Source organism: Aspergillus nomiae (genome assembly GCF_001204775.2).
Source record: "Aspergillus nomiae NRRL 13137 chromosome Unknown contig00142, whole genome shotgun sequence".
In the NCBI taxonomy this organism is placed as follows: domain Eukaryota; kingdom Fungi; phylum Ascomycota; class Eurotiomycetes; order Eurotiales; family Aspergillaceae; genus Aspergillus; species Aspergillus nomiae.
This window is the reverse complement of record NW_015378197.1, coordinates 1-12,455: the sequence shown is the minus strand read 5'-3', so window position 1 is coordinate 12,455 and position 12,455 is coordinate 1. Positions and strand designations below refer to the sequence as shown.

General features: G+C 47.8%; 4 protein-coding genes across 4 annotated transcripts; 3 read left to right on the top strand and 1 right to left on the bottom strand.

Annotated features, from left to right (window-relative positions):
- Positions 1-2,070: 2,070 nt before the first annotated feature.
- Positions 2,071-2,601, top strand: ANOM_005382 (uncharacterized protein; the record flags this gene model as incomplete). The annotated part of the gene is made up of 1 exon (XM_015550639.1): positions 2,071-2,601. The coding sequence occupies one exon, from the start codon at positions 2,071-2,073 to the stop codon at positions 2,599-2,601; it is 531 nt and encodes a 176-aa protein (XP_015406702.1).
- A 2,451-nt stretch (positions 2,602-5,052) lies between these two features.
- ANOM_005381 (putative ubiquitin fusion degradation protein (Ufd1)) lies at positions 5,053-7,449 on the top strand (the record flags this gene model as incomplete). Its single annotated transcript, XM_015550638.1, has 1 exon — positions 5,053-7,449. One exon carries the CDS (start codon positions 5,053-5,055, stop codon positions 7,447-7,449), a length of 2,397 nt encoding a protein of 798 aa, XP_015406703.1.
- A 412-nt stretch (positions 7,450-7,861) lies between these two features.
- ANOM_005380 (uncharacterized protein) lies at positions 7,862-11,065 on the bottom strand (the record flags this gene model as incomplete). The annotated part of the gene is made up of 6 exons (XM_015550637.1): positions 7,862-8,464; positions 8,548-8,900; positions 9,261-10,439; positions 10,492-10,678; positions 10,803-10,919; positions 10,996-11,065. Coding segments are annotated over 6 exons (2,493 nt in total), but the record flags the coding sequence as incomplete, so codon positions are not given.
- A 112-nt stretch (positions 11,066-11,177) lies between these two features.
- ANOM_005379 (ubiquitin-conjugating enzyme E2) lies at positions 11,178-12,352 on the top strand. The gene is made up of 3 exons (XM_015550636.1): positions 11,178-11,349; positions 11,401-11,480; positions 11,541-12,352. Exons 1-3 carry the CDS (start codon positions 11,323-11,325, stop codon positions 12,265-12,267), a joined length of 834 nt encoding a protein of 277 aa, XP_015406686.1. The 5' UTR covers positions 11,178-11,322; the 3' UTR covers positions 12,268-12,352.
- The last annotated feature ends 103 nt before the right edge of the window (positions 12,353-12,455 follow it).

Sequence of the window (12,455 nt, the reverse complement as noted above, 5' to 3'; positions counted from 1 at the left end):
GTTAATAGCTTAAAATTCAATAGCTTGAAATGTTCGAGACGCTCAAAACTTAAAATGCTTTAAAGCCTAACATACTAGTATAGAATACAGGTCGATACTACTAGGTAGGTATGGAGCTTTACACCATACGTCCGTGTAATATCACGTGATACCAAACTGACTAGAGTAACTTTTGGTGCACAGCTCTGTATGTATATTACTTCAGAAGGCTTAGTGAAAATCAAGGATAAAAAGTATGTATGACTGGTTGAAAAACATCTAGGCTTCAATTTAACTATAAATTTTCAATTTGACCGTAAGGTCAATCTATGTCGGAGTACTGATCCCACACCAGATACTTGGCACAACGGACATGTGCCAAGATATCGAGTCAGCCCAGGCGAGCTGAACTCAGCTGGGAGATATATCAAGGATGATCTGTAAGGGATACCTTCACCTTCTTTTCTTTTGGAATGCTAATTCATTGTAGGGTAGCTTGATCCTTTATTAGCCATATAGTACCGTAAATTGCGCATGATGAATAGAGCAAGTACCCTATCCTTGGTTGACTATAAGTAGAGGGTCTTATAACTAGTTACGGTTGTGCTTGTGCTAGTTAATCGTTCGTGTTAACTAGTTAGTTGGTTACTCCAAAGCCATAAAGGAGGCCTCCTATTGAAAGGTAAGAACAGCTTAGGTGTCGAGGTACGGCTGAAGTCCATAACTTCTTAGTTATCTCTCCATTCAATAGACGGGAGACTGGGCCAAAAAGGGGGGAAGGATTGTACGAAGAACAACCAATTAAATCATTTATTGGAAGGACTGGATGATCGCTTTCTTGTGTGCTTTGGTTGACGCGTCGTGGGAAGAAGTTTGGAGTCCGCGTGACTAGCAGATCAGTTACCCCGTGTGTGGATCAGCCGATTGTCGTGTCTCCATACCAATTCCTTGAGTACTACTATTATCCCATTCAGGGTCTCGGCTCAGGTGGGGCAGTCCAGATCTGATGACCTTCAGTAAGGTGGATACTCCAGACGGAAAGAACCACAGAACACCGAGTACTCCATACCCCGAATAAACATCGGTAGGAATAACCTTGCTTGCACGGATATCCATTTACAGTACTTGCTTGTATCAAACCCCAACCTCATCAACATCCGAGTAGAAAGGTACCATCTCGTACCTAACTAGATATTCTTGCCATACTCAGAATTGAGACTAAATTCCATCCTTTCATAGTGGACCTAGTTATGAGGGATTCTCCGGCAAGTTCCTCGGAACTGCCCAACCAATCCATGAGGGTGAAGGTAAATTTAGGGACCCGAAATACCTTTCTACAGCTCATAATCAAAAGCAACTTTGTTTTTTATGCTGCTTTGTTCTTCGTTCGATTTCTTAATGTTTCCTGCAGCGCTGTATTACCCACCTTGTTCGGGATGGGCTCATGTTTCCCTCCATGGCCCACCGGCGGTTGTGATATTGGTTGGTCAGTGATTGATTGACACGTCTCCCCATTCCAGCACATTCATAATGTATTCTTCATATAAGATCGACCCAGTTTATTCATTGAAGGGGGACTCGGTATTTTTCAATCACAAATCCGTGGTCGTATATTTCTCTCCATACTATCTCTTTCTCTAGACTTACAAAGACAAGAGCCAATCCATCCATATATTTAAGCTTGTTCCATCGGTTTTCTAGAATTTATTGATTCTACTTGTCTGGCCCACGAAATCATCGGCTTCCGGCCCGAACGCATTCCCCGGACTTGCTCTTTTAGTTATTTCCGTTTCGCCTGTGTTAATTGTTCGGTGTACTTTCTACTCCTGCCGCTAGCACTATTTACTCGGTGTAGTTTGATTTGTTCGTTCAACCCAATTTATCCGGCTTACGCTTTACATTGTTACTCGCCATCAGACCCCCGTTACACTCTCGTTGACTCTTTCTTTTCACTAAATGCTTCAGATATACTCATATCCATGTTCATATATGTAAAGTCTCAGCCCGCTTCTCCTGCACTATCTCTCTGTCTACTTCAATAAGCGGCGCATACCACCTTACCGACCCTTTACTTTTCGCCTATACTGAACTATGGCCCAAGGAGAGTTGTGGTCTACACTAGTCACTGCAATCGACCCAGGAAATATCAGAGCTATGCCGGCCGTCCTTCAGTCAACTATCGATCTCTTAGAGACAGAACTGGCCAAGGCCAGGGCCGCGCTCAAAGAAATTCAACCTGATACTGCACCCATCTTGATACCCGGGGATGAGCTTGCCGTTGGGGCGATTGCGGCTTATCGCCAAAATCTCATTACACGAGCCTCAGACTTTTACTATGGCTCCCGCCGCCTATCTCCCAAGGAGGTGGGACTAGTCCCTGTCATCCAGGAGCTACAGTCAGATGAAGAAGAGGATGAGGAGTCACGGCCAAAGCCCGAAGGTATTATTCTTGCGGCGCATCCCAAGCAAGTTTCCCTCGTGGATGTTCTCTCGAACAGCCTGATTCTCGATCATATGGCTCCATACCTCTCAGTCCCAACACTGCTTGCCCTAGCCTCAACGTCGCACGTTCTTCGTTCCATGATTATGGAACTCCGTATATTTTTCGGCATCTCGATCTGACCCAATTTCCTGGACACTGGTTTCCTAATAAGCCATCAAGGAGCTCGGAAGCTCGGGTTAGTAACAATGAACGTCTGGAGAACTCCTTGACTGAGGATGCACCCCATTCGGCCCCTCTCCAAAGAATATTCGCTGGTTTGGGGCGGGGTTCTATCCTTCAAGATGTGCGAACCCTAATCTTGGATGGTCTCCCTGTTCCAGCAGATCTGGTTGCGGAACTTATCTTGACAGACCGTTTCAGTATAAACATACTGTCAATAAGGGAATGTCGTCAGCTAAATGAGCGCAAACTGATACAGGTGCTTCAGCGAGCTGTCCGGCCTTCGCGTCCCAAAGGGACCCCTCGGGTGAAAGGTATTTATTACTTCACCCCGGTGAGCCAGCCTCGAGCCATCATGAGGAGCCGGTACCGTGACTGGTGGAGTTCCAGATGCACTCGTACAACGAGCTACGGAGCTCTGAAGACGCAAGAAGAGCCCCAATCCGATGGCGCTCGTGAGAGCGCATTGTATTATCAGAATGCGTGGTATTGCCCCTCTGGAAAACTTATACCTCGCTCGATCGAGGAAGGTTGGGCCCCCACAATCCAACAATGCGAGGGTATCATATCTTTCGACGCCGTACTGTGTCGTGGTCCCCGGCATAATTCTGATCTCTACAAATCACCAGGACATAACGAAAATAGGTATCAGGGCGAAGGTCAACCACTCGAACCAGCAATCGCTACCGTTGCCTTAGGTCCCAGAGGGTGCGACGGCTGCCATACTTCACCAGAAGGTCCGGCAGTTTGGGGTGAATCCCCGGAAGGGCAGTTTCCTTTGCTGGCCCCGCTCCCTTTGCATTCGTCATCTATAGCTGTGGCGAAGCGTCCAGCGCTCTTTCCCGATGCGCACCCTATCCTCGTTGCCCGTTGCGCAGAGTGTTTGAACGATCGCTGGTGTCGTCGGTGCAACAAATGGTTCTGCACGAACTGCCTACCAAGACCCGAACAAGTAAGGACTAACTTATCACCCCATCAAACTGCGATTAGGGGACCGCGAAGGAACCAGTATTCAAGCTTGTCTCACGAGCGAAGGGTAAATTTCTCAGTGACTGCTCAATCCCAGTGTAATGAACAACCACCGCTGACATGAATGTTGCAGAGATTCCAACCTGGAGTGAGCAGAGATTGCTGGGAGTGCGGGCCAACGGCAAGTGTTTTTTTCTTCTTCCAATTTATTATACCAAAATGATGGACTTCTCATATTAATCTGATGTACTCTTTCAGTGTGCTACCTGCAAAACTGAATGCCAAAGAACGTGTCAGAGTTGCCAAGGAGAATATTGTATTGATCATAATGAAGGTTGCTCTCCAACGATGGTACGCTACTGAACTGGCTTGTATGATTTTCAAGCCACAAGGACTAATGAATGTCATTCTAGTGTGACTGGTGTAACACAAGTGCGCGTCATCGTTTGAGGCAGCTCTATTGACATGTGGGTAAGTTAAATGGGTACTTCAGATTATACCCAGGGAACGTCTTATCTGAGGTGCTGTGAAGTGAATCATTGTTCATGACTTTTCACCAACATTGAGGGCTCTGTTTTTTCTGATCCTGATAGCATTAATAACCTTCTCCTTCCATGACCTGAACAAGAAGGCTGGCTTCATGCCAGCTGATACAATTCTTTTTGTCTGAGGGGTATGTAACGCCGTGGAAATATGGAGCCAATGAAGTAACGTGGCTGTGCCGTTTACATCCGCCATATCTGCTACGTAGAAGTTGTTTACTAGCTTCAAGTTGAAAGTAACCTAGACCAAAGGTAGTTCTATTCTTGTGTTCTCTGTGTGTTTCTGCCTTTTCCTCGTCTTCAAATACAGTAAGTCCTTGGGACCACTCCATAAGTTCCCTTGTCTAGCGCTTTTACCTAATCCTTTCCTTTTCCTGTCTATTAATTGATCCCCTTCATACATCTATAGATTAGAGAAATAGATCATATAACCTCTCTAGATTTTTCAAGTCCTCAACGAAATCAAAATCTGCCGGCAGGGATAATCGAGAACTCCATTATATACTGTTTATTCTGCCCTGACTAGACCGGCTAACCCTGTTCTAGTAGGTGGATAGGATCGCCTGGGCAGGAAAGAACATCAAAGTAATTGCCACTGATAGGTAGACAACAGCTGGTTATACATCAGATCTGAAACCCAGCAATTGCGGTGAGTAGGTCAGTTTTTACTCAGCATAAGGATGAAGGCAATAGTTAACTAGTTAACTAGTAGATTTATGACAAATGTTTAGAAACTTTGGCGGTGAGGGTAGCTTCGAGAACAGCCGCGACGCTTCTTTTATCTTCGTATAAACTCCAGACACCTCCACTATCAAGAAAGGTTGCCCCGCCTATCTAAGATGTTGCGGAATATCTCATTCATTTTACCTCATAGCCTCTGCTATAGTACCAGTCAGAGTCATGTCTAAGGAATCGAGCCTCTTGCGCTGGTCCTCCTCATTCACGGTCACTGCGCCCGGTCGTACGCCCAAGCTGCCCGGCGACAAAATCACTTTGCCCCAGTCCGCCCTCGAGCAGCTCCTCGCAGCTGCCCCACTCCAGGAGGTACTTTCAAATAGGCCTGCTCACCCATATACTACAGCCTTTGATCCACTCAATCCACGAACCTTTGCGGCTGAGTCACGAGCACGCGAACAAGCTTTAGAACGTCAGCATCAGTTACCTCATCCGTTAACATTCCGTATTGTCAACCCCAAGAATGGCCGTGCGATATACGCTGGGATCCGCGAGTTCTCCGCCGAAGATAACGAAGTTGGTCTTAGTGTTTTCTTGAGAGACGCCTTAGGGATTGAAGAGAACCAATTCCCGTCGGAGACAAGTAGGTACCGGCAGACTTCGGAACCATCGGAAGCGATAGACGCCACTACGGAACCACTGCCTGCTTCTTTAGCCCCGGAATTAGCTCCTATAGTCACAGTCCATGTTGAACAGTTGCCCAAGGGAACCTATGTTCGTCTCCGTCCTCTTGAGGCTGGTTATGATCCAGAGGATTGGAAGGCTCTGCTTGAACGATACCTGCGAGATAACTTCACGACATTAAGCACAGGAGAGGTCTTGCAGGTGTCGGGAGGTCGGCACGAGTCGTTTAGGTTCTTGGTGGACAAAATTGAGCCAGACGGTGACGGCATTTGCATTATTGATACAGACTTGGAGGTAGACATTGTGGCCTTAACTGAAGATCAGGCAAGAGAAACCTACCAGAGGCGGCTGGAGAAGGCATCTCGTGCCATTGGAACTCAGGGGGACTCGTCAACTGGCGGGGTACTTTCTATTGGAGAGAAAGTGAATGGCCTGGTAGTTCCAGGTACATACGTTGACTACGAAATCCGCGAGTGGGATCGCGGAGAGCCTATTGTTATCACAATTGAAAGCGCAGATGATGCGGATGTCTTCCTTTTTATCAGCCCCCTCACCGCTCGCCAGAGGAACCGTCCTAGGGAAGACCAGCACCTTTTGGGTGACTTCACTACCCAACCAATAAAGTGTATTCAGATTGAGTCCACAAATGTAGAGCTGGAGACGGCAGAGGCTCTATATGTATCGGTTTATGCATTCGGCAATTTTGAATGCAGCGAGGAGTATTCACAGAAGCAAGAGCTACCGCTGCAATACAAGTTGCAGATTTCAACTAGTCATTCAGTTGGCTCCGACGGAGATTCGAAGGAGACATTAGCGCATGGTAATCCGAATGAAATTCAATGTGGCAATTGCCAACAGTGGGTGCCTCAGCAAACGCTAGTGCTACACGAGAGCTTTTGCCTTCGGAACAACGTACTTTGCCCCCAGTGCCATAATGTATTCCAAAAAAGGTCGTCTGAGTGGCAGAATCATTGGCATTGCCCTCATGACTCATCTTATGGCAATGATTTTGCAAGTAAGCAGAAGCATGCCGTTATCTTCCACTCCCAGCGTTCATGTCGCGCTTGTGGGCTTGAGATGGAAGGCCTTCCGCGACTCGCTCATCACCGCATAACTGATTGTCCAGAGAAACCAATCTTGTGTCAATTTTGTCATCTTGTAGTCCCCCAAAAAGGCGAGACGGATCCCGATATGCACGATCCAGAAGTCCTGGTCTCTGGACTTACTCCGCATGAATTAGTTGACGGTGGTCGCACAACAGAGTGTCACCTGTGTAACAAAATTGTTCGACTGCGCGACATGAAGACCCATTTGCGTCATCACGACCTGGAACGCTTGTCAAAACCCCCACCCCGTGTTTGCATGAACCAAAATTGTGGCCGTACACTTGATGGGCGCAGTGTACAAAATGCAGCCACGCCAGGGACTGATACGTTGGGCCTCTGCAGTTTTTGCTTTGGACCACTATATGTGGACACGTATGACCCAGAAGGAAAGGCACTCCGCCGTCGCATCGAGCGTCGATACCTTTCGCAAATGATGACAGGGTGTGGGAAGGCCTGGTGTCAGAATGAGTATTGCAAGAATGGGCGACGGATCAGAGAGCCTTCTTCCATACCAAAGAATGATACTCCGCTCGAATCGATGAGCGTAGCAAATATTCTAGCCACAATTAAACCCTTCGTCGACGCCATATGTCTGCAGAGCGGTAGTCTAAACACCGCGCCTTTTTACTTTTGCGCCGACCAAGTGGGCCAGCAGCGCCGCATACTCGCGGAGATGATAGCGGCCGAAGGTTCCATGGCTAGTAGCAAAGGGTATGATTTACCATGGTGTGTGGCATCTGTTGAAGCCACGGGAGGGGATCTCAGCAAGGCACGGGAATGGTTAGAGAACTGGGCTCCTGCGAAAGACGAGGAAGGTAGTGTTCTATGCTAGTGTCTGAGGGAATTGGCAAATTCCATACTAATGCTGAGGCTTTACTCTGATTATCGATGATAGATAGTTAAAAAGGTATGGCGAGGGAAGCCCGTTCTGGTAGATAGTTCATCTTACGTACGTCATTTACGCTCAGGCCGAAGCGGAATTTCAGTAGACAGTTAACTTTCTATTACCTGTACCTTTTTTGAGGCCTATTCTTATTTTGTTGCTTTCATCAGCCATAAGCAAGCAGCTCTCGTTGATTGGATTTGACAAACAGAAAGCCTGTAGGCACGAGTGTAGAGATCGCAGATTCATGATATTTTTTACATATTATTATAATGTGACCGAAATCCCTTGTTATCTACTCAGGACCGAGACCATCCACTTAGAAGACATATCACATTGGTTTCGAGAGAAAGCTTCAATATCAAGTTGCAGCCGTCTTTGCAGCCAAATTCCCACTTCCGCGTGAAGAGAAAATCCCCATGATCCCGAAAACGACGTAAAAAAGCGCCAATGGGTACGCTACTAAGCCTCTCATCCCACGCATCCGCGCAACCGCGCAAAACATTCCGGAGGAGCTGTAAGTACACCACCCTACGGCAGCTGTAGTCAACAGGTACCCGAACATAGTGTCCATAGGGATCATTATCCCAACAAGGTTAGTCAGCACAAGCGGTAGGAAACAGTAACCCAGAACACTAGCAGAGCGAGGGAATGTCAATGTGGCCGAGAAATGACCGGCGGCCGAGGCCTCGGAATACGAAGGTTTGTGATGAGGGTCGTAGTTGGCCTGGTCCGCAGCATTAGGCGCCGGGGCAGTATCGAGGGCCGGAGACATAAGACTGAGAATTAAATGTAAAGCGACAGTGCCGAAAACTGCAACACCGTAGATATAACCGTAAAAGACTTTACCAGAAAGGAGGAGAAATGTTCCGTAGAGGACGATGTAAAGCAGTGCGCCATAGAGATCGCTGTCATCCATAAGATGCTGGTCGATCCGGGCGAAAGGGTTGAGCACTGTCAAAGTCTACAAAATGTAAGTTGATGCCATCATGATGAAGGATAACAACAAGGGGAACAAGCCTTAGTTCTGATATGTTCGAAATTTACCCCCAGCTCCTCCAACAACGGCGGTTCCCCCTCATATCCCTCTGTACCGAATGCAGCAAGCCATCCAGTCCTCAACCCACCCTGTTCGCCCATCCGCCCACTAACACCAGTGGCTGGAGACCCAAAGCCGCCATATCCACCACCAACCCCTCCAATGGGGTACGCCTGAGCAGCCGGGTTAGGGCCTGCACTAAAGCCACCATAGGAAGCTTGAGAGGGAGTTGTATGGCCAGACACAGAACCGTAGGAAGAAGGATAAAACTGAAGGTTCTGTGCAGAAGCCTGGGATCCGTAGGGCTGTTGTTGCGGGTAGTATTGGGCCATTGGGGCCGAGTGATGAAAGCAGAAGTTGTCTAGATAGGGGAGGGTTCAAAGGTGAAAGCGCACACAAATAACAATACAATCGTAGTTTATTGGTGGTGTCAACGAATTGAGAGAAAGACAAACCAACATGGAGCGGAATGCTGTAGTGGGAGAGCACAACTAGTAGTTGTAGTGACAGTTGTCGGTATTGCCGTATTAAGTCCGACGAGACCCGTGACTTGGATGGTTAAGAGGCTGATGTGGATGTTTACCAAATTGGGCTTAGATCATGTACAATACACTAATCACGCGGTACATCCATTGTAATACTAATACCACAAAGACTTCTATTAATCGCAACAAGACTAAGACTTTCTACAGGAAATTAATACCTATTCCAAGCTGCAAACCTTTACGGCCTTCTTCGCCTTTCCTTAGCACCAGTGGTAAAGAGAAGTTCAGCTCGAACCTAGCAGCTGGATGAGCGTACACGAGTCCAATTCCTGCTGCGATGCTAGGCATTCCATTACCCAGCTCGGAAATTGTAGAAACCATGGCATCCTTCACTTCTGAGCCTGTAGCAGGTGCGCTCTTCTGTGCGGTTCGCAGTGGCAATAGACGACCGCCATTCACGAACGCCTGAAACCGCAAGGGTTTTTCCGCACCAACTCGGGGGAGTGGAAGGAGCAAGTTTGCACTCCCTGCAGCATATACATCTCCTCCCACAGCATCAGCTCCATCGTGAGGCCCAAGGCCGCAGAGGCGGAAACCACGAACATCCGTGGGGCCTCCGAGAAGAAAGCGATCATTAGTGCGCGAAAGTTGGAGTCTGTGATCGGCATCCATTCCAAGGGGACAAAGGAGACCGGCACGGAATCCAGTGGTAAAGCTGATACCACTATCGCCTTCGATGCCAGGCACTGGAATTGGAATTGCATTTTGTGCTTCAATTTCAGATTTCCAAAAAGATACATCTCCCTTTAGCGGACCCCAACCGGCTAGCTCATTGAAAACTTTAGCATAGTAGCCACGAGATGGAAGAAGCCCATTATCCCTGCAGTCTTTGGACCACAAATGAAAGATGCTGCTTTTCACACTATCACCTGCGTCTGCTCGGACTGTTGGGGATGCGTTCTCCGCTAGCCCAGTCATCTGCCGCCAAAAACCATTGTACCCGACTTCATGGCGATGGCCAGACTGACTCATCCACCGGAGCTTACTCCAACCACCTTTCAAGACCTCCTCGTGACTAGCCCAGGCCTTTTGAGTAGAGCTGGCGATGCCGCCAATTTCCAAGCGGAAATCCGGGTCACTCAGAATAGGTGTTTCAAATGTTGCTTGGTAGGCAGACCTTGTCCTAGTACCCAGTGAAGCGTTCAAATTTAGGTTTTCGGCACCGCCAAACACGTTCCGCCAGAGAAGATTGCCATATGCGGATCCCTCCGTGTTACCGAGATCGGTCCCGGTCTTCAGTAGAACACGAGACTTCTCTTTGACCGATACATACACGTCAAGATTTGGGAGTCCCGTTTGTGGGTCTCCTTCGGGCGATTGATCCAAGTACACAGACACTGGTTGCTGGAAAATGTCTACAATTGCGTTAATCAAAGTCTTAGTGGCAAATAACAATGGGTTACAAACCAAATCTACTTAGTCTATCGGCACGTGCCGAGACTTCCCGTAAGGCTTCAGAGAGAGTGTAAAGCTTCTTCTGGTTAGAACTCAAAAGAGGGTTAAAAATCCGTTCAAGAAAGCCCCTGCGCGTGTGGTGTGCGTTAAGAACTTGAACAGAGGAAATGGCACATGGAAGGGTGGAGTTTTGGTCGATCTAATATCATAGGCATGGGATCAGTACTCATTGCAGTATGTTCAGTTGTCTTTTGCCTCTATGCAATATTAGAGAAGGGGGGAAACAAGGATAAGAAAAACATAAGAGGGAAGTGAAACCACACCAATTCCCCAAGACGGGTCTGTGCCTTCTGGTAGATGGCGTGTATTCGCTCATTCACGGCCTGCTGCTGCTCCTCGAGAACTTTCGGGTCGGCACGCTGTTGAAGACGCTCGAAGATCTGAGAAAATAGAGAAATGTGGTTAGCAATCACAGAAATAAGCGTGCTTTGATCAATTCTAAGAGATCATACGTACATCTTCATCTTCGGCAGAAAGTGGGGAAGACATTGTTGCGGCTACAATGGCCAGCGACACATCTGGAAGGCTTTCTCGGCTATCTTCAATTGTCCCGGAAGTTGAGATGAAGGCTACATTTTGGCACGTGACCGGCACTGCTCCTTAGATTCACTCATCCAACAACACAGTGACTTTCCATCATCACTTTGCTCATTAGACAAACCCTGCGCAGTCTACAAACCGTATTGGCCTGCCTCCATTTTATCGTCTTCCGTGGGATTTTCCCTGAATCTCCGCACTTGAAACTAGGGCCCGAGCTAGGCAGAATACAATCCTTGTGAAAAGATGGCGACAAAAGCAGCCTTCAAACGGGTGAGTCTGGTAACTTAAATAGTACTCGAGCTGTTACTGACTACTATACAGCTTACTCGTGAATATCAGAACATACAAAAAAACCCACCACCCTATATAATCGCTCATCCATCAGAGTCCAACATTCTTGAGTAAGATGTCGATCATGTTTACCGTTGTTTCTCCCGAGTCGGCATTGATACAGGATATAGATGGCATTACATCCTCACTGGCCCCCCTGGGACACCGTACGAGAATGGACAATACTGGGGTACATTGATGTTCCCTCCAGAGTACCCATTTGCTCCACCAGCCATCCGCATGCATACCCCGAGCGGCCGATTTCAACCATCTGCTCGACTATGTCTCAGTATCAGTGATTTTCATCCCAAGTCCTTCAACCCAGCTTGGGAGGTTTCGACGATTCTTATCGGACTACTCTCCTTTATGACTAGCGAAGAGATGACTACGGGTAGCGTCAGTGCGTCAGAAGCGGAACGAAGAGTGCTAGCCGCGCGATCGAGATGGTGGAACTCCACCGGTGGAGGTTCTCACGTCATTTCCACTCCGGGAGTGACCCCTACAGCCAAGGGAATCAATAATGTGAAAGCAGGGGATGGCGGGCTGAAATTTCGCGCAGAATGGCCAGAATTAGACCAAGAGAACTGGAAGTGGATGAGGGACAATCGTATTGACACGAACACTGGTCAACTCATACCTGACCCAAATGCTGCTGCTACAAAATGTTCACCAGAGACCAGTGCACTGCGGAGGCGCCCGAATGGAAGTGCCCATGGCCTCGGGGCTGTGGTAGAAGGTGGTCATGTCGCACGAGAAGCGGGCCAAAGCTGGGTTCGACGAAATCGAGTTTGGGTTGGTCTCGCCTTATTGTTTGGATATGCACTTGTCGCGAGACTGCTAAATGATGTTCAAGGTTAAGATTAAGTGTCTTAACTCTTGACCCCTTTCATACCCAGGAAACGTTTGGCACCCAATACACATTGTCTTTTTATTTTCACTTTTTCTCCTTCTCTTCCTCCCTTGTTCTTTCTATTCTTATTTGAGTCGCCATTTCCCTTTATCACTCATAATTACTCTCTCTCCCTCTCCTCTCTCTACTTCACTTG